This window comes from Borostomias antarcticus, assembly GCF_949987555.1.
Source record: "Borostomias antarcticus genome assembly, chromosome: 9".
Taxonomy (NCBI): Eukaryota; Metazoa; Chordata; class Actinopteri; order Stomiiformes; family Stomiidae; genus Borostomias; species Borostomias antarcticus.
Window position 1 is genome coordinate 2,152,677 of NC_140242.1, and position 26,710 is coordinate 2,179,386.

At 48.1% G+C, this 26,710-nt stretch overlaps 1 protein-coding gene across 1 annotated transcript in view; it reads left to right on the forward strand.

The window, feature by feature from the left end:
* Positions 1–26,710, forward strand: part of kcnb2b (potassium voltage-gated channel subfamily B member 2b) — a gene marked incomplete at both ends in the record, with an annotated part of 112,010 nt that extends 85,300 nt beyond the window's left edge. Inside the window, one exon of the mRNA XM_084443510.1 lies at positions 24,743–26,710. Coding sequence (XP_084299636.1) covers positions 24,743–26,710 — 1,968 coding nt within the window. The remainder of the gene's footprint in view (positions 1–24,742) is intronic.

Here is a 26,710-nt window from a genome sequence, read left to right on the forward strand (position 1 = left end):
ACTGCTCATGTGACAACTGTTCTTAGGTCCTTCGTGACATGGGAGCACAGCCCTCGATCCCAATGCCTGATTTAACCACATCTCCCGGGTGGGGGGCATGCTGTCTGTTCACACACACACACACACACACACACACACACACACACACACACACACACACACACACACACACACACACACCCCAGAGCAGGCTATGACATCATTATTCGGGGACGTGGGACAGTTCTTCACTACTCCAGCCCCCACCTCCTACTCCCAACTCCTCCCTTCTCCGTGATGATTTCGCCAACTTCTTTGACAAGAAAGTTAACGATGTCAGATCATCTTTCCCCCCTCCCCCGGTCAACGCTCCGTGCACCAACCTCACCCCCCCACCCCCACCCTCTCTCCACTCCCTGCTCCCCCCCTCCTCTCCACGCCCCACCTTATCCCACTTTTCTCCCCTCTCCCCCAACGAGGCCCTCAACAACCTTGTAACATCTAACCGCCCCACCACGTGCTCCCTAGACCCTGTTCCCTCCTCTCTCCTTCAGTCTGTTGCACCCGAACTCCTTCCCTTCCTAACCCACCTCATCAACGCATCTCTTGTATCAGGATGCTTTCCCTCTGCTTTCAAGACTGCCAGAGTCACCCCCCTCCTAAAGAAACCATCTCTCGACCCCTCTGATGTCAAAAACTACAGACCAGTTTCCCTTCTATGGTTTCTATCAAAAACACTTGAACGTGCTATCTTTAACCAACTGTCTTCATACCTCCACCAGAACGACCTCCTAGACCCCCACCAGTCCGGGTTCAAGGCTGGCCACTTGACAGAGACCGCCCTCCTTGCAGTGACGGAGTCACTCCATGCCGCGAGAGCGAACTCTCTCTCCTCTGTCCTGATACTCCTAGACCTGTCAGCAGCATTTGATACAGTAGACCAGCAGATCCTCCTCTCCACCCTCGAGGAGAAAGGCGTCGCTGGCTCTGCACACTCCCTGTTTGCATCCTACCTGACGGGCCGCTCCTACCAGGTGACATGGAGAGGGTCGATGTCGGAACCGTGTAGTCTGACTACGGGGGTTCCACAGGGGTCTGGCCTGGGTCCTCTCCTGTTTTCCCTCTACACTACATCTCTGGGCTCTGTCATTCGCTCGCATGGCTTCTCCTATCACTGCTACAGTGTATGCCGATGACACCCAACTGGTCCTGTCATTTCCCCCTTCTGATACACAAGTGGAGACACGCATAGCTGGGTGCTTGGCTGACATCTCGGAGTGGATAATGACACATGACCTCAAGCTCAATCTGGACAAGACTGAGCTGCTGTTCCTCCCGGGGAAGGGCTGCCCACACCGGGACCTGGCCATCACCATTGTAAGACACAGTGGGGACCCCGACTTGGACTGCGAGGAATCTGGGTGTGACCCTGGATGACCAACTGTCATTTTACGCACATGTCACATCCGTCACACGTTCCTGCAGATTCATGCTCTACAACATCAGGAGGATTCGCCCTTTCCTCACTAATGAAACGGCGCAGGTGCTCATCCAGGCCCTGGTCATCACCCACATGGACTACTGCAACTCTCTCCTTGCTGGGGCCTTGGCGTCAGCCATTAAACCCCTGGAACTTGTCCAGAAAGCTGCTGCTCGCCTGGTGTTCAACCACCCCAAGTTCTCCCACACAACTTCCCTTCTCCGTTCCCTACACTGGCTCCCTGTAGCGGCTCGCATCCAGTTTAAAACTCTGGCGCTAGCCTACAGGGCAATGAAAGGAACAGCCCCCTCCTACCTCCAGGCCATGGTCAAACCCTACACCCCCTCCCGACCGCTACGCTCTGCTACCTCGGGGCGACTGGTTGCCCCGTCACTCCAAGGCCCCTGCGGTCGATCGACACGGTCACGGCTCTTCTCTGTCCTGGCCCCGCAGTGGTGGAATGAACTGCCCACTGATGTCAGGAGAGCAGAGTCGCTGACTATCTTTCGTCGGAGGCTCAAAACTCATCTCTTCAAGAAGTACTACAACAATCCTCCCACCTAAGCACTTATTGTATTATATTGTACTGTACTTTAGATTGCGATTCTTGCACTTTGCCTTCAGCACTAGATTATGCTCTTAGTCACTTATTTTAGAAAGAAGATGCACTTGTGAGTTCTAGCAAGAAGTAGTACATTGGCTTTTCCTACGTTAAATGCAATTATTGTTAGTCGCTTTGGATACAAGCGTCTGCTAAATTACTGTAATGTAATGTAATGTAAATGTTACATGGGACAATCTAGCAAATGTGACTGCTGCTTAAACTTGCCCCTGTCCCTGACACAGCATGAGACACACATGGCCTGTACACACACACACACACACACACACACACACACAAACACACAAATAGAATGGAGGACCATTCTATCATTCCTGGGACTATCCTCATAGCCTACAGTATGTATCCCTGGTTATTTCTGGGTGTTTCTAAAGTACCGCATTCCAGCAGGCTACCCCCTCCTCCCTCCCTGACTCCCCTCTCCCCTCCTGGTCAAACAGCGGGCCAGGGTGGGGGACAGGGAGAGGGAGCAGGACGAGAGGGTGAGTGAGGGGAGGGGTGTGGAGGAGGGAGGGTAGATAAAGTGAATGTCTGGATGATTTGTGGAAGGTAGGGAGGGAAAGGTGACGCAATGGCCAAATCACTCCCAGAATGCACCAGCCACCAGTCCATTTACAAACATGGACCTACGCGTTACATTTTAGGTATTTCCCGACGCCAAGCCGTTAATCCTGTCATTTCTAATGGGGTTTTCATGTCAAGGCTCCACAAGATTAAGGGGAGCCTTGACATTCTCTGGTACTTAATGAAATATAAATCGATAGCTGACATTGATTGTGGGATTTTCTGAGAGGATGCTGTGGCTCCATGTCCTGTGATACTAATCTGAATGAAGTACTTGTAGCTAGGTGAGGGGCTGTGGGTGTAACTGGGTGAGGGGTGTGGGTGTAACTGGGTGAGAGGTGGGTGTAACTGGGTGAGGGTGTGGGTGTAACTGGGTGAGAGGTGTGGGTGTAACTGGGTGAGAGGTGGGTGTAACTGGGTGAGAGGTGGGTGTAACTGGGTGAGGGTGTGGGTGTAACTGGGTGAGGGTGTGGGTGTAACTGGGTGAGAGGTGTGGGTGTAACTGGGTGAGAGGTGGGTGTAACTGGGTGAGAGGTGGGTGTAACTGGGTGAGGGTGTGGGTGTAACTGGGTGAGGGGTGTGGGTGTAACTGGGTGAGAGGTGGGTGTAACTGGGTGAGAGGTGTGGGTGTAACTGGGTGAGAGGTGTGGGTGTAACTGGGTGAGGGTGTGGGTGTAACTGGGTGAGGGGTGTGGGTGTAACTGGGTGAGAGGTGGGTGTAACTGGGTGAGGGGTGTGGGTGTGGCTGGGTGAGAGGTGGGTGTAACTGGGTGAGGGTGTGGGTGTAACTGGGTGAGGGGTGTGGGTGTAACTGGGTGAGAGGTGGGTGTAACTGGGTGAGAGGTGTGGGTGTAACTGGGTGAGAGGTGTGGGTGTAACTGGGTGAGAGGTGGGTGTAACTGGGTGAGGGTGTGGGTGTAACTGGGTGAGAGGTGGGTGTAACTGGGTGAGAGGTGGGTGTAACTGGGTGAGAGGTGTGGGTGTAACTGGGTGAGGGTGTGGGTGTAACTGGGTGAGAGGTGGGTGTAACTGGGTGAGGGTGTGGGTGTAACTGGGTGAGAGGTGTGGGTGTAACTGGGTGAGAGGTGGGTGTAACTGGGTGGTTTATCAGGGTCACCTGTGCAGGAATGGGCTCCAGCACTAAAAACTCAGATTTACTGGCAAATTTTGGTGAACCTGTGGGCATTCATACAGCGTGTTCCGTCTACTGGATCCATGATCACTTTGTGATGGGATATGTAGTCTATCTTTAGTAGGGATAAAAAGAGGTTGTGAGCACACACATGCACACGCACACAAACACATACAGGCACAGACACACACAAACACTCATCCTGTATAATACTCCATATACATATCCCTCCTGAGCTGATCCCTGCACTCTGCATATGTGTCTGTGTCCAGTGTGTGTGTGTGTGTGTGTGTGTGTGTGTGTGTCTGCCCCCCCCCCCCCCAGTAAGGATCTCTATTCATCCCCATTTGGATTAATTAAAGAGAATCTCTCATGAAGAGAGGGCATTTTCTCAAGGACGGCCGACCTAAAAGCCCCCCCCACCCGCCCCAGGCAACGGCACGCACCATCACACTTACACCATCGCCCAGCGCCACCCCCGGCAATGAGAGTCTGCTGAACGTTGCCATGCCCCCCTCTTCCCCCATGGACGCCCCCCTACACACGCTCATTTATGCGCCGTAGTTTCTCCGAAATTATGTCTTGGCTGTGTACTGTGGAGTGCCATTATTGGCAAGCATGACTCCTCAACAAATGGCCGTTCAGGGATTGTAAATCCAGAGCCTACTGCCTGCTGAGCCTTAGGATACGGTGGCTCTGGATAAGGAGAAGACCTGGGCTGAGTTTCCCAGAGGCATCGTAGCGCTATGATGAACGCCATAGCTTACAATGAACGTAGCGCTACGATGCCTCTGGGAAACTCAGCCCTGGTACAGAGTTAACACCACAGATCAATGGACCTCATTCCTGAAAGCAGTTAAGAAAAAGTTCCGAAGAAATTTCTTCTTAACTCCACTTACGAAGTTCCCGGGACAATTCTGGCATTCCTGAATGGTTTCTTATCTGGGATTTGTTCCTATCTAAGAACAGGATTTAAGAACGCAGAAACGCAGTCGTAGGTAGGCCAGATTGGAGTGCGCCCATGTTCGCAAGGGCTGAATTTATGAGAAATCGGAGGTGATTGCGTTCACATCAATTCTACAGACATCCTAAGCTTGAATTAATAATAATAAATATGAGAATATTTGTATAATTTCCAATTACGTTTCGTATTTATAGTCATGATTCCACGAGGCATCATGGTGTCCTAAAATAAATAAAAGCACATCGCACTGCTCATTTTACTGGTACTGTATGTTGCATGACGAATAAAACATCAAATTTGCACATGAACTTGAACATCAATCAACTTTTTGCGTGCTGTCTGGGGATTCTGTGTGCACACGACCCTGTAGTAAGGGGCTGAGCACAGCTGAGAAGGGGAGAACAGCTGAGAACACATTGGTGGTTTAAGAACACATTTCCACGCGTTAATCCGGCGGGGATCTTTCTTAGGGTTGGTCTTACGAAGTTCGTAAGAAGACATGACAGACAGAAAATGTTCGGGAATGAGGTCCAATGTCTTTATCAAGCCTCATGTGTAGTGTTGCTTTCTGGAAGCAGTGCAGGCCACCCCACAGAGGGTCATTAAGACCCAATAGTGCGTGTGTGCATGGTCGGTCGAATCAAACATATGGCGTGAGTCTCTCTCTCCTCCTCCTCCTCTTCATCATCAGTGGGGTCATAGAAACATGCCCCCCCCACCCCCTGTCTCTCTCCAGAGAACAAGGACATCAAAGGTGTTTTGTCACTTTGTCAGCCCAAAGTGCTTCTGTTGGTGATGACGTCAGCCCCTTTCAAGCCTTCGCCAATGACGGATCCATTCATGGGTTGCCGTGGAGATGTTGACACACGACGGCCGGCCCGTCTTTCCTCCTCTGAGAGAGCTTGCTGGGTCTTCCTATTCTGTCATTCTATGTTATGTTCTGTATTATGCTCTTTTTTGTTGTATTGTTTTTGGGGATAATGTTCTATGCTCTGCTGCTTTGTACGTTTGTTCTTATCTTCTTTGTGAAGCACTTTGTGTCTGAGAAAAGCGCTTTATAAATATACTTTACTTTACTTACTTTACTCCTCTGAGAGTATGCTGGGTCCAAGGGCTTGGCTGAAAGCTCTGGTTGGTGGTAGTGGGGTGGTTGATGGTAGTGGGGTGGTTAGTGGTAGTGGGGTGGTTAGTGGTAGTGGGGTGGTTGGTGGTAGTGGGGTGGTTAGTGGTAGTGGGGTTTAGGTGTTGGGGGAGGGGGAGGGGTTGCGTTTCTTGTAAACAGCTTCCAGATCGTTCTCCTTCTCACCCCCTCACCCCCAGAGAGACGGCTGTCTCAGCGCCTGCGTCATGTGTTTTGAGACACACACACACACGCACACACACACACACACACACACACACACGCAGACTAAAGCTTCATCCTCACGGGATGATCACGTTGCATAACAATCTGTCAGCTAATAGTCTAACAATTTATGGGGCAGATGTACTAACGTTTGCGAGTGCAGCGTAAATAGCACCTTGGGCAGTCCGGAGAAAGCGTGCGTGGTGCGTCTTCAGTTTGCGTTGGATGTACAAAGCATGCGCTTCAATGCACAATCAGCGCATGTCACCGCACTCAAACCATAATGTGCGCAGGGAAAATATAGCAACTTGCAATACGCAGACTTGCTTTGTCCATAATTAGGATACCTCTGTGGAACTGACTGCTTTAAATTATGAGGACTGATGTGGTAGGCTATCTTTAGGCTGGTCATTGCTGTTGATGGTTTAACGCGATGATCGCATCGGCCATGTATCTTATATGCAAGTGCATTGTGGGCTATCTTGTTTACAAAACCAAACAAACCAACAAAACAGTGATTACACAGACCTACACACACACACACACCTACACACGCACAGATACACACACCTACAGTGGGGAGCTTCTAGCACTTATCAGTGCTGCATTTCACCATTGCGGCATTTCACTGGGAAATCCCATGGGAAATCTTGTGGGATTTCAGCAAGGCATTATTTCATTTCAGTGATGCACCACCGCCAGGTGGCGTCTTTGAGCAGATTTAGCAGGCTTGGCTCACAGTGTATTTCTCATATACAGGTGCATATCTGAAAATTTGAATATTGTGGAAAAAGTCCATTATTTTCCGTTATTTAATTCAAACAGTGAAACTTTCATGTATTCTAGATCCATTATACAAAGTGAAATATTTCAAGCCTTTTTTGTTTTAATCTTTATGATTGTACAGTATGTTCAGTATGTTCATCATTTATACAGTCAATACTTGGTGGGGCTCCTTTTGCACAAATGACTGCATCAACATGGAGCATGGCATGGAGGCCTTGAAATAGTTCACTTTGAATTAAATTGCAGAAAATAATGAACTTTCCACAATATTCATATTTTCCATTTTGTTTCTGGAACGCATTCAACTGGGATGTGACGCCATCCCGGCAGCCAAATCCCGAACTACGATACAAATGGAAAGCAGCATCAAACCCCGGAAGTAGCTTTGAAGATAGTGCACCAGCTAGTTTAGCTGAGGTATGGCATCATTACGATACGAAGAAAAAATAAGTTTGATCGGAGGTGTGGATCCATACAAAATTGACATAGTTGCCATGAGTAAAGATCACTCATTATTGTCAATTATATCTGGACATTAACTAACGCATCTTTTTTCTCCATCTGTATGTAATTTAATTATTACGAATATAACTAGGCTATCTATCTCTAGTCTATCGCTGTAGTCTAGGGCTAACTGCCTATAGTTTAAACTAGTATATTATTTGTATTATATTGTGTATATTGTATATCGTATTGTATATTGTGTACATTGACATAGTTTATAGTTCAAAGCAAAATTCTCATGAGATTTCAATGACGTTCCATGTAGTGTCCGAAAACCGTTTAATCTTTCCCTATGTAGTTCACTATACGGGTAACACTACTTAGGGAATAGGGAGCGAGTGAACCATTTCAAACACAGCTGTAGTTGGCTCCGTTAGCTAGCTTACTCGTCCTGATGCCTCATTCCACACTCTGCTAGCTAGCTAGTTAGCTAGCTCCATTAGCTAGCCTATTCTGTTAAGCCTCTACTTGTCCCAATACCTTGTTCCATATGAGTTAACAGACATAGACCCGACGTCAGTTACAGAGATAGATACTGTAGATAGATAGGCTATGTTCATATTAAGATGGAGAACAAGGAGTTTGAGAACAAGGTAAGCTCATGTAATGTGCCAGACAAGGCTAGAGCAATGGGTCAATGAGTAGTACTACTACTCCCTCTATGGGCATGCGAGCGGTACTGCGGAATGCCACAGAGTGCATTGAGATCCTGCGGGTAAGATTACTACCCCCAAGGGCTCACTAATGTACACACAAATGCACACACACCTACACACCAAGGTTATTATAGTTAACAAAAACTAACTAAAAAACTAAAACTAGGTGTGAAAAAACATTTTAGTTAACTGAAATAAGAATAAAAACTAGGCTTTAGGAAAAAAAAAACAATAACTAACTAAAACTTACAGTTTACAAAACTAAAATAAACTCAAATTATAGAGAAAATAAACAGACAGTGCGGGGATGACAGGAAGAGAGAGTGTTAAGAGGGAATTCTCTTTTCCATCTGAGGGAGGTGTGCTGATGAGCACAGCTGCGTGTGACTGTGCTATTGTGTGTGTGTGTGTGTGTGTGTGTGTGTGTGTGTGTGTGTGTGTGTGTGTGTGTGTGTGTACTGACAGGATCTTTCCTGTGCGTCTCTCATTTCCTACTGTCTTTATGCAACATGACAACAAGAGGCGGTGAAAGAACAATACTAATGCAGACTGTTCATCTTCTCTTCCTCCCCCTTATCTCCAGTAAATAGCTGATGTTATCGGTTTGCTCAGAGAGGGGCCGGGTGCTAGTGGGAGATACGTATGTCGCTCTCTTCTTCGTACAGAGAGCAGCATAGGGAGGGAGCGAGCGCCAGGCAGCCCCAACAGCCTGGCCCAGCGGCTGGGTTTTCTGCGGCGCTAGCGCCTCATGAATATTAATGGTTCCATCGCTCCGCCGCTGTTTGTTTTCTGTTCCTCCCCCGGTCCGTGCGGCGGCCTGGAGGCCAGAGATTAACACAGTGGTTGTCCTGCTGACACCAGTCTGTACTGTCACACATACACACAGTGTCTCTCTCTCTCTCTCTCTCTCTCTCTCTCTCTCGCTCTCTCTCTCTCTCGCTCTCTCTCTCACTTACAGACAGAAGTTTGTTGAGTCTAGACCCTACAGTATGGCTACTAAGGTACTATCAGTCCATTGTGGTGTTGTACAGGATGTGTACAAGGTGTGTCTGTGTGTTGTGTTGGGGTGTCGTTACACACATTATTTCCTACACTGAGTATCAGTAGCAGAGGTCAATGATGCACAGTGGGGAGCCCTTGGGGGTAGTAATTTTATCCGCAGGATCTCAATGCACCGACTGCATCATTAAGCAGTACTGCTCATATGCCCATATCGGAAGTAGTAGTACTACTCATTGACCCATTGCTGTAGCGTTGTCTGGCACATTAGATGAGCTCACCTTGTTCTCAAACTCCTTGTTCTCCAGCTGGTCGTAATTAAATTATTACATACATAGCCTATCTATCTAAAGTATGTATCTCTGTAACTGACGTCGGGTTTATTCCCTTGTCAGACAACTTGGCTCACTGTTCAACGATTGTGAATGGCGAATGCTTGCTGTTTATATTACATTCGATTTTGTACTTCTGTTCAACTCCTTTGATTTTTGGCCTTGTGAACCTGGCAGAGATTCACAGGCACATATCCGTGATTCTGTTCTCTGGCCATGGACATGCTCATTAAGTCTGCTGAACCAGAGTGCAGAGGGCCCAAGACAAAGACAGCTCAATGCCAGCCACCGATCAGGGCATTTATGGATGACCTCACGGTCACCACGGAGTCGGTCCCAGGCTGCCGGTGGATTCTAAAGGGCCTCGAAAAGCTGAGGGAGTGGGCACGGATGCGGTTTAAACCAGCCAAGTCAAGATCAATGGTGCTGAGAAGAGGAAAGGTGGATGACAAGTCCCGGTTCAGCGTTGCAGGTGCAATGATCTCAACCATCACTGAGAAGCCTGTCAAGAGCTTAGGCAAGGTGTTTGACAGCACCCTGAGGGATGCAGCATCCATCCAGTCAACCTTCACTGAGATGGACAGATGGCTGAAAACAGTGGACCGATCTGGATTGCCAGGGTTCAAAGTTCAAAGCTTGGCTGTACCAGCATGGCATTCTTCCCCGGATCCTGTGGCCACTCCTCGTCTATGAAGTGCCAATCTCGACAGTGGAGACCTTAGAGAGGAAGGTCAGCAGCCACCTCAGAAGATGGCTGGGGCTTCCAAGAAGTCTAAGCAGCATCGCACTCTATGTGAACCGCAACAAACTACAACTGCCGCTCAAGTCCTTGGAAGAGGAGTTCAAGGTGACGAGAGCCAGGGAAGTGTTGCAATACAGAGACTCAAGCGATCCAAAGGTGGCAAAGGCTGGGATTGAAGTGAGGACTGGTCGGAAGTGGAAGGCAGAGGAGGCTGTTCGACAAGCAGAGGCAAGGTTACACCACAACGGGCTGGTGGGCAGCACCAAGAGGCAGGGCTGGACTGGGTTCCTTTTCAACTCCCCACATTGACACCACGAAAGGGAAGGAAAGGCGCCGCCCAGTCCAGGAGGAGGTGAGAGCAGTGGTCGAGGAGGAGAGATCCTGCAGGACGGTGGGAATGAGGCAACAGGGTGCCTGGACACGATGGGAGAACGCGATCGAGAGGAAGGTGACATGGGCGGAGCTGTGGAAGGCAGAGCCACAGAGGATCAAGTTTTTCATCCAGGCAGTATATGATGTGCTTCCCAGCCCATCAAACCTTCACATTTGGGGCAAAGTGGAGTCACCAGCATGTCCACTGTGCGCCAAACGCGGAACCCTAGAGCACATTCTGAGCTTCTGCTCAAAGGCACTGGGAGAGGGAAGGTACAGGTGGAGGCATGACCAGGTTCTGAAGCCATCGCTACAGGAGTCGAGGGGGCCAAGCGTTCCCGCCCCTCCAAGCAAGCCATCACCTTCATCAGAGCTGGAGAGAAGCCAAGACCAGCTGCAAAAACATCTGCAGGCATCCTGGCCACTGCGAGGGACTGGCAGTTGTTGGTGAAACTGGAGCAGCAACTCAAGTTCCCCAACCACATTATGACCACCACCTTAAGAAGACCGCCTGGAAGAGGCTTTTGAAAGGAAGCTCGCCAAGTACGAGGGACTGGTCAGCGGGTGTCGTCAAGCCGGGTGAGGAGCAAGGTGTCTCCCAATAGAGGTCGGATGCAGGGGCTTTGCAGCCCCGATCCCTGTCCTTTTTCCTCCTCAAGGAAAAAGGAGCTTGCTTACTACTGCACGGATCGGTTAAATGTTGGTGTGTACGGATCAGTTTCATTGAGGACAAAGTGACATCTGAACTTGCTGACAGCGGCGTTCCCCTTTAACAGACATCACGTCTTGACCTGATGTCAGTTACTGAGATAAATACCAGAGAAAGATATGTTCGTAATAATTAAATTGCATCCAGATGGAGAATTTGAGAACAAGGTAATAATAATAATAATAAAACGTTATTTGTATAGCACTTTTCATACAGATAAATGCAGCTCAAAGTGCTTTACAACAGACAATTGACATGCAGTACTTCACATAAAAATAGACTTAAGGTACTCATCTAATATCATGCTGTGTATCTGTACTGTGCATGACCTTCATAGAATGTGTGAAATGTATATGATGCAATGGTCAGGCTTGACTTATAGGAGAAATACACTGAGCCAAGCCTGCTAAATCTGCTCAAAGATGCCACCTGGTGGTGCATCGCTGAAATGACATCACACCTCGCTGGAATCCCGCGGAATTCCCCTGTGAAACGCTGCGATGGAGAAATGCTGCAGCACTGATAAGCTCCGCCACAGGCACTCCCTCTGAAGTACACACACACACACACACTCCTCTACAAGCAGTGGAAGGACACACAGGAAGGACACAGTTTAATAAAAACCCTCTTTCACTTTCTCTCTCTCTCTCTCTATCCCTCTGACTACTCCCCCCCCCCCCCCTCTCTCTCTTTCTCTCTGTCTCTCCTTCTCCTTCCTCACACAGACATCTGTGTCATCAACGTCAGAGACAGACCCCATGGCTGATCAGACACAGAGTTGATGAGAGCAATAACGATGAGAGGAAAAGGGAATGAAGAGATGAGAGAGAGAGAGAGAGAGAGAGAGGGAGGGAGACGGATCCCATTGAGACCAATCACGGTCATTAGAGGCCGGGCAGCCTCAGCTGACGGTCCCTCTTGTATTCTGAACCTGAATCTTCCCAGGAGGTCTGACTTCCCATGCATGAAAAGTCACCAAACTTTGCACATAGGTCCAGTCATATGCCAGAAGTCCTTAACTGGCATTGTGGGCCAATAGTCCTGATTGTGGCGCTACAGCAATCTAAAGTTCAAAACTTTAAAAAATCATAACTCATCAGCCGTACGTGCTATCACTTTGCAACCACCACCAAAATGTGGCACTAGTTTGTAGCTGTTACTGTTTCTTCATCTTGTTTGTTGTAGCTGTTACTCTTTCTTCTTGTTTGCGTCTCTTCATCTGACAGGTCTTTTCTCTGCTTACATATCAAGTCCCACCTATGTTCAATCCAATCAGATCAGTCAATCACCGAATCCGTACTCGGTCCAGAGTCACAAAACTCATTCCCATCACAGTACTGTATGTAGGCATACTAATATGATCATGCAGGATTCCAACGGTGTAAATATCTAGCTGTGACATTTATACTTTTTTTTAGCCCAACTTTCAGCTTCTCACTTGGCTCAAACAAGAACATGACCTTCCCTGGGTGTCTGGTTGTGAGTTCAAGCCCCGTGTGATGCAGAGTAAACATGCTAATGCTACTCAGGCATTGTTCTGTGTGGATTTCAAACACATGATTTTAAATAGTTTTTTCATTTAAGAAGTTTTAAAGAGGCCCTCTTGTGTATTTGTTATTTGTCTCCTCTTCCTCCTCTAAACGCCCGGCCCCAATCCAGTGTTGTGCAGTAGCTGTAATTTGACCAATGTCCCGCTCGCTAGTCGCACCATGGCTCCCCTGTGGTAGGCCTAACATTCAGCTCACCCCTCCAGGGAGGTGCCCGGCCAGAATAGTCCGACTCACACCTCTTCTTCCTCCAGAAACTGCTGAGTCGGCCATGGACACAAGCAATCTCGACAGGAGATATTTCACTGTGTTTCTACACGTCTAATAGAGCTGAATTGATATGGTGAGAAGTACCCCGGTGTTCAGCTCTGATATCAGAAACGGGAGGTAGGTTGTGTTACGTGATAGGACGGATCAGATCTCGGATTTCTCACTCGATACATCAGGCTCAAGGCCCCGCCCATTAGTGGCGTATTTAGGCAGGGCGACATGGGCAGCCGCCCAGGGTGGCATCTGGCAGGGGGCGGCAAGAGGAGCAGAAAAAGAAAACAGAAGGAAAAAACAACAACTTGCCGACAGGCTATTATTCACAATCGGAAAGCCCGTTCATTTCACATTCGGGTTCGACCAGGGTGGCATATAAGCTAGAAACGCCCCCCCCTCCGACGTCTCCTCAGTAGATAAATCAACAAAAATAGGAATTGGGAATATGATTTGCATGTCAGTCTCAGGTCTGAAGCCGCATGTCCATTAGCACAATTGACACGCGGTGAAATTCGATGGGGGCGCGACATCGGAAAGTAGATGATTCCAGTTCCGGTGGTGATGTACTCGCTCCCAACTTTCGAGGTCTAGACGCTTCAAATTAGCATAAAATAGGATGGATGTTTATTTTATGCAGATTCCAGGTGAATTTCACATAGCGCGTCCAATCCAGTCCAACACATATTGAAGATCTACATCCTTACTTTCTCACCTGGCATGACATTAAAACTTAATAAAGTGGCATATTGCGCTCAAACTCCATCCGCTCTCTCCATCTCTACTGCCGAGTGGACATGTGGCCTTGGCTCCTGGCCCTTTGTTATGGTGCGGTCACACATAGCAGCATGGCGCCTCGATGGCCCTACCTCATCCCCATAGTTAGGCGTCCTCTGATCTGAGTACCCAGAAGCCCTTGCTGTGCTGAGAAGTTATGATATTCGTGGACACCAATGAGCAGACTCTAAGATTTTATGTGCGGAGGATGAATGGCTCGTGCAGGTAGTGGGCTGTGCAGGGAGGCTAATTTGGCCTCTTGAGTAATCAATGGCCGCGCCCTCCGCTTGAGGCGTAGCGGCTAGCCACATGGGGCCACAAACCGCTAGGTTTACCTATTCTGTGGAGGCGCGTCCGTGCGACCGGCTCCATGATGAAGTAATGAATGTGCTCCTAATGAATATTTCATACCAGCCCACTTCCCCAGCCTGCCCTTCTAAAGAGGAAAGAACACACAAACAAATCAGTCCAAATATATGTGAGGCTTGAAATAGACCAAACGGCGTTTTGAAGCAGACAGGGGGACGTGGGGCGGGGAGTTGGGGGACACACTCTGCTAAAGAGGCTGGAAAGAGGACAGCACAGTGCTGAGGTCGAGGGATCTTACCGCTGAAGAGGCTCTCTCCTGTTCAGAGGGTCCTCTGCTAGGACAGTGGCCAAAATGCAAACCAACGTGTTTCATCACAAGCACAACACACAAACTAGACACTCTCCATGACAGAAATGTGTAAATGGTGGCCTTTTAAATGCTGGATTTATAGTTTGAATAGACCTGTGCTGTGCTGAAGCTTATGGTGTATGATAACACCAAAATGGGATGTGGAAAATCTCGCTCTCTCTCTCTTTCTTTTTCTCCATCTCTCATGAAAGTTGTGGAGTGGGTGTGAGTTTGTTATTCATTAAGGTTCCTTTCATATGCTGTCAGCCCACACAGCTGTATGAGGGACGATGGTGAACTACACCTCACACCTCCCGCACACACCACAACGCTGACCCTCAGGAGTGCTGTTGCATGGATACAGCAGGGAGAGAGCGAGAGGGAGGACTGTCTAGGCGTTTCCTGTGAGTCACAGCGGAGCTTAAAATATACCTAGCGCTGAGGGTATGATAGCTTTCAGTAATCACCTTACAATGGAGAGATAGTTAGCATAATGGTGTGTGTGTGTGTGCGTGTGTTTGTGAGTGTGTGTGTGTGTGTGTGTGTGTGTGTGTGTGTGTGTGTGTGTGTGTGTGTGTGTGGAGAAGTTGTTCTCAGTCTCTGTACTAGTCTAACCATGCTGTTGTTGATCCATTCCCACGCCATCGCATTCCAGCCCCAAGCCTCCAGCCCATAGCCTCTAGCCTCCAGCCTCCAGCCTCCAGCCCACAGCCTCCAGCATCAACCTGCAGTGTGCAGCTTAACCCCAAATTCAATTTAGCCTGCTGGACTAACATGTAAGCACATGGCTCCATTCACTCAGGCTTCCCGTATTAGTGTGTCTGTATGGTGAGGAGAGGAGGAGAACACGCCAGAGCACCTTTTAGCACGTCGTGAACGCTCATCAGATATCCATCTGGTTTGCTCCTCATTCCCATGCAGCTGAGCAGAACAGTTGGAGGCAGTAGACGCAAATAGCACAGCCATAACATGTCATGTTCTGTCATAGCAGGCGGTGTGTGACTCCATAACATGTCATGTTCTGTCATAGCAGGCGGTGTGTGACTCCATAACATGTCATGTTCTGTCATAGCAGGCGGTGTGTGACTCCATAACATGTCATGTTCTGTCATAGCAGGCGGTGTGTGACTCCATAACATGTCATGTTCTGTCATAGCAGGCGGTGTGTGACTCCATGACATGTCATGTTCTGTCATAGCAGCCGGTGTGTGACTCCATAACATGTCATGTTCTGTCATAGCAGGCGGTGTGTGACTCCGTAACATGTCATGTTCTGTCATAGCAGGCGGTGTGTGACTCCATAACATGTCATGTTCTGTCATAGCAGGCGGTGTGTGACTCCATAACATGTCATGTTCTGTCATAGCAGGCAGTGTGTGACTCCATAACATGTCATGTTCTGTCATAGCAGGCGGTGTGTGACTCCATAACATGTCATGTTCTGTCATAGCAGGCGGTGTGTGACTCCATAACATGTCATGTTCTGTCATAGCAGGCGGTGTGTGACTCCATAACATGTCATATTCTGTCATAGCAGGCAGTGTGTGACTCCATAACATGTCATGTTCTGTCATAGCAGGCGGTGTGTGACTCCATAACATGTCATGTTCTGTCATAGCAGGCGGTGTGTGACTCCATAACATGTCATGTTCTGTCATAGCAGGCGGTGTGTGACTCCATAACATGTCATGTTCTGTCATAGCAGGCGGTGTGTGACTCCATAACATGTCATGTTCTGTCATAGCAGGCGGTGTGTGACTCCATAACATGTCATGTTCTGTCATAGCAGGCGGTGTGTGACTCCATAACATGTCATGTTCTGTCATAGCAGGCGGTGTGTGACTCCATAACATGTCATGTTCTGTCATAGCAGGCGGTGTGTGACTCCATAACATGTCATGTTCTGTCATAGCAGGCGGTGTGTGACTCCATAACATGTCATGTTCTGTCATAGCAGGCGGTGTGTGACTCCATAACATGTCATGTTCTGTCATAGCTGCCAGTGTGTGACTCCATAACATGTCATATTCTGTCATAGCAGGCGGTGTGTGACTCCATAACATGTCATATTCTGTCATAGCAGGCGGTGTGTGACTCCATAACATGTCATATTCTGCCCGAAACAAACAGTGTGTGACTGGTCCCACTGGGATGTGCCGCATGTTGGCCACGCCCCTTGCACACAAAATAAATAAAAAAAACGTTGCTTCTTTTTCTTTTTCTATTCCACTGCTTCTTTTTTTTAAGAAAATTGTGTTTTTCATTTTTTGGGCATATTACGAAACTAGACGTTTTGACTAAGGTGGCGTCTGGTGGAGTCTGGTAGGGTCTGGCCTCTGTGCCCATGCCAGCGTCTATCAGCGCAGACAGAACGGTCTGTGTTCTTCTGAGATGAGAGGGGTGTGTTGAGACAAGCTTCCTCACAGAGGAAGAGGAAGTGATCGGATTTCCCCGAGCAATGGGCTCATTGGCTCAGAGAGTCAATACGAGGCAATAAGAACGATGAGAGGATCTCTCTTTCATTCTCTCTCTCTTCCTCTCTCTCACTCTCTCTTTTCCAGCTGATCACCATTCAGCCACAGTGAAGTCATTAGATTCCTAGCAGCTGGTCTCCTTCATGTTTAAAAGACTTAAAGCACACATCCATGCACTGTGTGACTGTCACTACCAGATCAGTCGCTGTGTTTTGCCACGTGCCATGACACTTTGACAGACTTTCCTTCAACGGTAAACTAAAATTGTTTCCACACCCACCTATGGTAATATTAAATTCTTGTCTTCCCATGACCCACTAAGGAAAATGTATTTTGTGACCATATGTTATAAGGAATAAGAGAAATGATTATTGTTAGACTGGAATCATATATGAAACTCCTGAGATGGTTTTCTGGCATGCAGGGACTCAGCCAGAGTCTGAGTGATGACAAATATAATTGTAAGTGGCGGAGTTGAACCAAACGGGTTAGATCCACGAATGGTTTGACAAATGGCTTAGATCCACAGTAATTATTGACTACATTAGGAGTTGTCAAAGGAAAATGAACCACTCAATAGTTTTTGCTGGAATAATTAGACTTTATTACTGTGCAATATGAAGTCGTTACTAGTTGTCAAAGCCAGCTCTGTCCTTCGTGATATTATAGACATGAATCAAAGAAACCAGATTAAGCATTTTTGTTATTTCGGTTCAAAGACTTTGTCAAAGCTCTTCATCATAGACTGTCTTCATTATGATCGTTTTAGAGGAGCCATAAAGCTCCAAACTTTTAACGACTCTGGCGTTTTCCCAAACCACCCCTGAACCTCGGGGCGCTAGTGGATAAACACATTGATCAGCAAACAAATAGCCTCATCTCATATATAGGCCTCTGGGTACTGGCCTAACAACCAGACTGTACCAATATGGGACACAGTTTTTTTTGGGGGGGGGGGTTTCGAACAAAGATGGTGGCTGATATTAATTGCAGCACCTGTGTTTATGTCTTTTTGGGTTGTAGTCACTGCTGCATGTCAGGTTGTCTCACGACTTTCCCATCACGTCTCTGTGTGTCTAGTCAGGGACGACAGTATTGGAAGGGCAGTGTACAGTAGTCCAGCTCCATCCTCTGTCCAAGCTTCATACCTGACCTCTACTGCTACCTGTGGCTGATAGCCATTGGGGTTGTCATGGGGTTGATTTTTAAGACTAATAAATCCATGACAACACCAGTGTTACCAGTAACACCGTCTAGCCTACAATACAAACAAACAAACAAGTAGTAAGACAGCGCAAAATTCAGGCAGGCTTCCAACTGTAGGGCCAAATTGAGGCCAGCTTCAAACTGTAGGCCCGAACAGTGACCTTTTGGAGATATGTCACAGCTGCCAGAGCCTTTCCACTAAAGCTAGACTCACAACCACTCGTGGTTGAAAGTAGACTTTGAGGAGAACACGTGGTCCGACTTTCATGCACGGTGGCCTCCGGTAAGGCTCCGAAATTTAGGCAGGCTTCACACCGTAGGTCCAAATAGTGACCTTTTGGAGATATGTCACAGCTGCCAGAACCTTTCCGCTAAAGCTAGAGTCGTGCAACTGCCTCTGGGTGAAAGTAGACTTTGAGGAGAACACATAGTCTGACTCATGCATTGTGGTCTCCGATGAGGCCCCCGAATTTAGGCAGGCCTCAAACCGTAGGCCCAAACACCTGACCTTTTGGAGTCATTTCACAGCTGCGAGAACCTTTCCACTAAAGCTAGACTCTTGCAAAAGTAGACTTTGAGGATTTTTGTGCACTGCGGACCCCGGCAAGACCCCAAATTTAGGCAGGCTTCAAAACTGTGACATTTCTGAGACATTTCGCATCTGCCAGAGCCGTTCCCCTAAAGCTAGACTCTCTGAACCACTTGAGGGTGAAAGTACACTTTGAGGAGAAGGTACACTTTGAGGATTTTGCACGGAGGACTCCGGTAAGGCCCCCAAATTTAGGCAGGCTTCAAACCGTAGGACCAAAGAGTGACCTTTTGGAGACATTTCATGGCTGCCAGAGCCTTTTCGTTAAAGCTAAACTGTTGCAACCACTTGTGGCTGAAAGTAGATGTGGAGGAGAACACGCAGTCCGATTTTCGTAATTGTACAACCACAGGAAGTGCCCCAAAAAACGTCAGAAATGTTGGAAAGTGTTGGAAGCCGTATTTACAAGGTTGCCTGGCCAACAGTCATAACTGCCCAAAATTTTGAATCTCCCGCCAAAGAATTTGAATTTTTTTTTTATGTTTGGAAAAAGTTTGTTTGGAACAAAAGGAAAAAAGGTTAAACTTTTACTGTATGTACAATATATAGATTTATTCCTGTACGTTCAATAAAAAAAATAAAAAAGGAGGCTGAGAGTTTACTCCACTATTTTCTGATCAACTGCTCAATCTATCAATGAGGGAAAACCAGGTGTGTAAACTTTCCCCACCTCTGTATTTATCACTACACCCCTGATTGTAACTGAAAGCAGTGGCGCCGTATGGGGGAGAAAAGTTAGGATGATTCTAAGGGCCTGTGATTGACAGGGGCCCAAAAAAATCTTAAGAATATTAGGCACACTTTTTTCAATATCATTATCAATAATAGAAGTTATTTTACAATGTACTGATAAAACTAATGGTTTATTTTTCTTTTCTTGTTTTTGGCAAAAAGTTAACACCAAGAGAGCTAATTGCTCATGGACGTTCACGACGGCCAATTATCAGTGCTTAGTTATTAATTATGCAGTGTGCGCTCGCGGAGGGGGAGATCACACACTTGTTTGAGTTTGATATGCGAAAATTAACAAAATAGGTCAAACGACGGTGGGGGCAGAAAACAACGGTGAATACATGGTGTACGCCCCAACGCCAAGTAACACCGGTCACACCAGCAACCGTGACAAGCCTAATAGCCATGCGTGAATGATACAGGATCTGGTAACTGGTCTTATTACCTGAAAATATATACCTCTCCTCAAACCTGGCTTTTAGGGCTGAGCCCCTGTATCTAAAACAAACATTATGATGCAGGAGTCAGTGTTGTTAAGAGGAGGAATGATGCAAGGCCCTGGGTGTGTTACTTTGTTCTCCCTACGGTAGCTAAACTGCTGGCCCGTGTGACTGGAGGGAAAGCAGCCTGCTGAGGCAACACCCGATTCTTACACGGCATGATCACATTCAGTTGCAAAGAGAGAAAACATCACGCCACGGTCACAATCAATCCACATTACCATAACCATAATCACCTGAATTGATTCTGCAGCAAATAATTATCATGCCTGAGAAATGGCTCAATTTGCACAGCGTAGATTGATGACATGCGTGGGTGTCGGAGCGGAGCTCCCAGCCTGGGGCATCATGGATCGGTCTGGGCCGAGGGATGGGAGAGATCAATAGGGGCCTTGGCCTTGGCAAACCAGAGGCCAGTGTCCCTAACGCTATGTGTAACCTAATCGATGAGCTCCATCTGGCTGACAGACAGGCCGCTGGCAGTGTGGCACTGGTGCTTCCTCTTCCCCCTCCAGCAGGGGAGGGATGGTGGAGGGGGGAGGGATGGTGGAGGGGTGGAGGGGTGGAGGGGGGGATGGATGGTGTAGGGGGGAGGGGTGCAGAGGGCCTGATTTGTGCAATCGCCCGTAACCGTTAGAGACCACAGGGCCATTAGGGGGGAGTTTGTGTCCCTGTTTGTCCTGTCAAGTTGATCTGATACAGCAGCTTTCATATGACAGCGTAGACTCAGTGTGCTTCAGTTTGGTGTGGGGGGTGGAGGGCGGAAATAGGATTTTCTGGGCCGGAATTGAAAGGTGAGGAAACCTTGAGAGGTGCGGCCTACCGGCGCGGTGACTGCTAGGACTGCTAGGACTTCTGGGTCACCTCACATAGGGGGCAGGGCATTTTGCAGTTGATGGGGGTTGACTATATATCGTCCTGACACCATGGCGTCTCACTGCCCTTTTGAAATTATGGGATGTGAGCCAAGGCTTCTGTGTGATAAAGAGTATCAGAGGATGGCTGTAGTGGAGAGAATACAGGAAGATCCCTTTATCCCTCTCTCTCTCCTTCTATCCCTCTCTCTCTCAATCTCTCTCTCTCTTTCTCCTTCTCTCCCATGTGCAAAGTTTAAGTCCACAAGAGAGTTCAGTGATGGAGTCAACTTGTCTTGCTCTCCTGGAGCGTGTAACCAATCACCTCAGCCATTATTAACAAGGTGTTACCTCTCTAAGCCAATCAGTTCTCATCTGAAGTCTTGGGCCCTTTCCTGAGGACAAATCCTTTAGAGAGGGATGGAGGGAGAGAGAAAGAGAGAGAGAGAGAGAGAGAGAGAGAGAGAGAGAGAGGAGATAGAAGGAGGGGAAGAGGGAGTGGAGAGAGAAGAAGAGTGAGTGGAGGAGAGAGAGAAAGATTAACTCAAGTAGCATGTGTGTAAGAGAGAGAGAGAGAAAGATTAGCTCATATAGCATATGAGAGACAGAGAAAGATTAGCTCATGTAGCATGTGTGTGAGAGAGAAAGATTACATCCCAAATGCACACATCCCAAATGCAATTTCATTCTCATCATAGATGATAGTTCAGCATGTTTGTTTAATCCCAGCACCTCATAGTTATACTCAACTCTTCTGTCCCACAAGTTGGAAATATCTTCTTCTCGCTTAGTCCATCCTCCCATACCCCTGGGCTGGGGAGCGAGGTGCAGCTGGTGGACTTCCTGCCCTGGTCAGTGGCGGCCATGGCATCTTCTACCAGTCAGATCGCTTCCAGGTCAGCTGGCAGGGTTGTGCTGTCCTTCAGGACAATTAAGGCGTGATGTGGCGGTGATAAATCACGCTACCGGTCACTCCGATCACAGCCACACATGCAAATGAGGAGCCAAGAAGACTGGAGTAATTGGTCTTCTTAACTACTCCCACTCACTCAATTACCAGAGGTTAATGAGAGACACCTCAGGATGGCCCGGTGGCACACTAAATGCCATTTGTGTATAATAGCAGAAGAGGAGGAAGTGTTTGGAGTGTGTGTGTGTGTGTGTGTGTGTGTGTGTGTGTGTGTGTGTGTGTGTGTGTGTGTGTGTGTGTGTTGTGAACTTGTGTTCCGTTGTGTTCTGTTCTGTTCACCTGTGCAAGACCTTTAAAGTTGTGTTCTCTTTTCAACTCAGTACCAGACAATGCACTCAAACATGCACATGAATCTGTCTGAATGATCTCTAACTGAATCTGTCTGAATGACATGACAGAATCTGTCTGAATGACATGACAGAATCTGTCTGAATGATCTCTAACTGAATCTGTCTGAATGACATGACAGAATCTGTCTGAATGATCTCTAACTGAATCTGTCTGAATCACATGACAGAATCTGTCTGAATGAGATGAGCGTAAGCATGCCCCTAAGCCTGTGGACTAGGAAGACATTATCTCATGGCGTAATCCCCCCTCCAATCTCAGGAACTGATTTTTGAGCATTTCCACATTCAGAACAGGAAGTGAGGTCACCTAATCCTGTGGTCATGGCCCGAGGTCAAAAAACCTTTTGAAAAACCGGGCCCTGGGGATCATGAGGTTACATCTTTTTTCTTTACTCATCTTTACTGTATTACGTTTCCCATTGAAAATTATAATCGCCATGTGTCCTGTAATACCAGACATTCGGGCTCTCCGCCTTCTGAACGGTTGTTCTATGTTGAAATAGTCACTAGAACGCCAGCGAGAACATGAACAAAGGTTCTGCAATGCAGTTTGTTGTTTTTTTACTCTCAAACTGTTTCCACCCACTTTAAGCAAGCAAATCTTAATGAAAGTCTTCCGTCTCTAGTTGAGCGAAATGTTTAGAGACTGACTCATCCTCCTTAAACACTCATAATCTGACATGATGTAATACATTTCAGAGGGAGAGAAAGAGACAGAGAGAGAGAGAGAGAGTGTGTCTGTGTGTGTGTGTGTGCGCTAATCAACAAAAAGCCCAAAGGCATTTTATTCTGCTCACATCTTCTCTCTCAATAGTTTATTTTCATTTTCTTTCTCTTTCTCTCTTTTTAGCGTGCCACCCAGCCAGCAGGTTCCATTGTTGTGAGAGATAACTGTTTGAGGGGCTGGCCACTGATGAACAGATGAATTGAGAAAGGTCTACGTGCCTTGGCTTTAATGACGGAGGGCAAGTTGTTATCCTGTGACTGTGCTAAAGCACTAGAGACTTCTACTGCTCTCCAGTTACCAATGACACACTCTTTGAAGAAAGCTAGCATTTCTTTATGATGGTTTAAACACACATGGCTGCATATGTGTGTCTCTGCACATATCTGCACATATATTCATTTATACAACGGTTAGTTCTGGTTCTTGATTCTGATTGGCTGGAAGCCGTGTTAAAATACTTTGTAACACACACCTGGGACCGCATATCATTCCATTTTCAGTATGAATGCGCCTCTCATTTGATCCAATGTATTGTAGTTGTTGTTGTTGCTTGGCAACCCATTATAGAATAAATGTTAATATTTTACATTGCTGTGTGTCTATTTTACACTAATAGCTGTAGTAACCGTTGTATAAAAGCAATAAACCAGCAATAAACCAGCTAGGGGGGTTTTAGGCACACCGCTTCGCGTCGTGCCTAACAACGCCCCCTAGCTGTTATAAAATCACTATAACACACGGCCTCTCGTGGTTTATTGCTTAAATATACAGGTTGGGTTGGGCACAGACAGCAGAATGACAAATCTTCATTGCACAATGAACTAGTAAATCATAGTGTGGAGATCATTAACAGATATGGGCAGAAGGAGGTGCCAGTTCCCTCCACAGGGAAGCCTAACAGTTCACTTCCTTACTTCATTTTGCTCTTCCTGACTGTATCGGTTCTCAAACACAGACATTGTCCCAATAGGCTAGAACATGTCTGGCCTAGTTTCTCTCCCTGAAGGAAAGTAAACTTCTTTAGCCTTCCTTTACTTTTTAATGAGCAGAGTGTCTTGCTTTCAAGTAAAGAGTGAGAAGCACCCTTCGAGGGAACAAGAACACTAGAAGCCACTCACATTCTGATCTTCCTAACTTTCTCAGCTCTTAAATACGGACATTGTCCCAATAGGATAGAATATGTCTGGATTCTTTTTTTTTCTCCCACACAACTCGGAAAGTAAACTTCCTTTTAGGCTTTTCAGACTTTGCTACTCCTTCACACACACACACACACACACACACACACAGGCCACTCACTCATTCACTATCCTCACATATTCTTTTTTCTTCATCTTCTCTCGCTCGCTGCCAGGCTGTATGTTTTCCTCATATTGCCATTTGCCATTCATAAAAGCCCCCCCCCCCCACCCCACACACACACACACACCCCATCTCAGATCAAAGCTGGACCCTCTCTATTCTAATGTCTGCTTTTATTCACGGTATTTATATTCCTTTCACTTTGAACACTCACTTATGCAGATCCCTCAGAGCGTATCCTGAATCAAACACCTTAGATTGTTCTCCGTGCATATCAAATCAGACTGCACACGTAAACTACATACATTTCTATTCTCTATCTGTATACTCAAGGGCCATTTCTTTTGCTGCTGAAAGATTCTCACCCTTCATGCAATGCAATTGAAAATGACAGTGAAAGTAAAACATCAATGACAGGATACAGGGATGAAGGCTTCCCTTGAATTGACTACCCCCACGTGGTGTTCACTTTCATTCTTGTCGAGCAGGGAACATCAAATATTGAATGTGTAAAAAAAGCATGAATATGAAATGTACTTTTTGCTTGTGTCTCCGTATGATTTCATTATGACTGATAAGCTTTTCTTTTTCAATCTTCCCTCACTCCAGATCCTGGCCATTCTATCCATCCTGTTCATCGTGCTCTCCACCATCGCCCTGTCACTCAACACCTTACCGGAGCTCCAGGTCATCGATGAGTTCGGCCAAGCCAATGACAACCCCCAGCTGGCCCATGTGGAGGCCGTGTGCATCGCCTGGTTTACCATGGAGTATCTACTCCGCTTCCTTTCCTCGCCCAACAAGTGGAAGTTCTTTAAAGGCCCGTTGAACGTCATCGACCTGCTGGCCATCCTACCCTACTACGTCACTATCTTCCTGACCGAGTCCAACAAAAGCGTCCTCCAGTTCCAGAACGTCAGGAGGGTGGTCCAGATCTTCCGCATCATGAGAATACTGAGGATTCTGAAGTTGGCCCGGCATTCTACTGGCCTACAGTCGCTGGGTTTCACCCTCAGGAGGAGCTACAACGAGCTGGGCCTGCTCATCCTCTTCCTGGCCATGGGCATCATGATCTTCTCCAGCCTGGTGTTCTTCGCCGAGAAGGATGAAGATGCCACCAAGTTCACCAGCATCCCAGCCTCCTTCTGGTGGGCCACCATCACAATGACGACCGTCGGCTACGGGGACATCTATCCGCAGACGCTGCTGGGGAAGATAGTGGGCGGGCTCTGCTGCATCGCCGGCGTGCTGGTCATAGCCCTGCCCATCCCCATCATCGTCAACAACTTCTCAGAGTTCTACAAAGAGCAGAAGAGGCAGGAGAAGGCCATCAAGAGACGGGAGGCCCTGGAGAGGGCCAAGAGAAACGGCAGCATCGTCTCCATGAATCTGAAGGACGCCTTCGCCCGCAGCATGGAGCTGATGGACGTGGTGGTGGAGAAGGAGGAGGACGTGAAGTGCTCCCTGGACAACCACCTGTCCCCCAGCCAGTGGGGGGGCACGGCCAAACGCAGCTCCTCCGACACCAGCCTCAGGTCGCTGGACAAGAGGAGCCCTGGCTCAGACCTGCTGCTGGACTCCACGCACCGGATCAACGTCACCACGAGCGGCAGCAACGCACAGCACTTCAACAGGAGAGGCAGCCCCCAGCACCTCAACGCCCGGAATCTGGAGGACACGTACAACCAGTTCACCAAGGCTCGGTCCTTCACCAACCTCAACACCAGCTCCATCAGCACCATGAGCGCCGAGGCTACTGCCGCTGCCCCCGTGGCCTCTCCACCTTGCTCCCCCCAGCCCCAGTCCTGGCTTGAGCCCGGGCCCCCACAGGGAGTGGAGCTGGAGATGAAGGAAGTCCCACCCTCCTCGGCCCCAGTGCTGAAAGACAGGGCCGTTAGCGAGACCCGGAGCCGGTTGGGCGTGGATAGCTTTGCCAGCTGCACCTCCGAGTTTGGGGAAGGGGGTCGGCCCAGCGACCGCAGGGCCAGACGACCGAGGACCCCTACCCCTCTGGACCTGAGCCCAGTGGTCCTCTCTGAGTTGAGTGCGGATGACGACGAGGAAGAATCTCAGGGTGCCACGCAAAAAGACGGGCTGTACAAGTTTGTCCCCATTGACCCCAGCCGTGGCGCCGAGTCCCCAGGAGAGGAGGAGGAGAGCTACAACAGAACCGTGGAGAATATTAGGAGCGCTCTGAGAGCCAGCAACCCAGCCAAAACTAAGGGGCTCAAAGTCAACTTCATTGAGATCCCCGACGAGGGCCCCCTAACGCCCCCCAGCACCACCTCCCCTCTGGATATCAGCTCCAGCCTCCTTGGGGATGAAACCCCTGAGGAGGAGACCTCGCCACTCATCCCCAGCAAGAATCTTACGAATGTGGCGGATGCTGCTTTTGGCCTCTCGTCACCGAAAGCGGCAGGCCAAAATTGCGCCGAGGTTGTGCCAGGGGCTAGTGACGAGGGAAAGGCTGACAGCAACCAAAGTGGACACAAAGTGGAGAATCATATGTTTACGCCTGAGATTCATCTGATTCCTGGCGATGGGAGCCCGTCCCCCACCTGTGAAACCAACATGTGA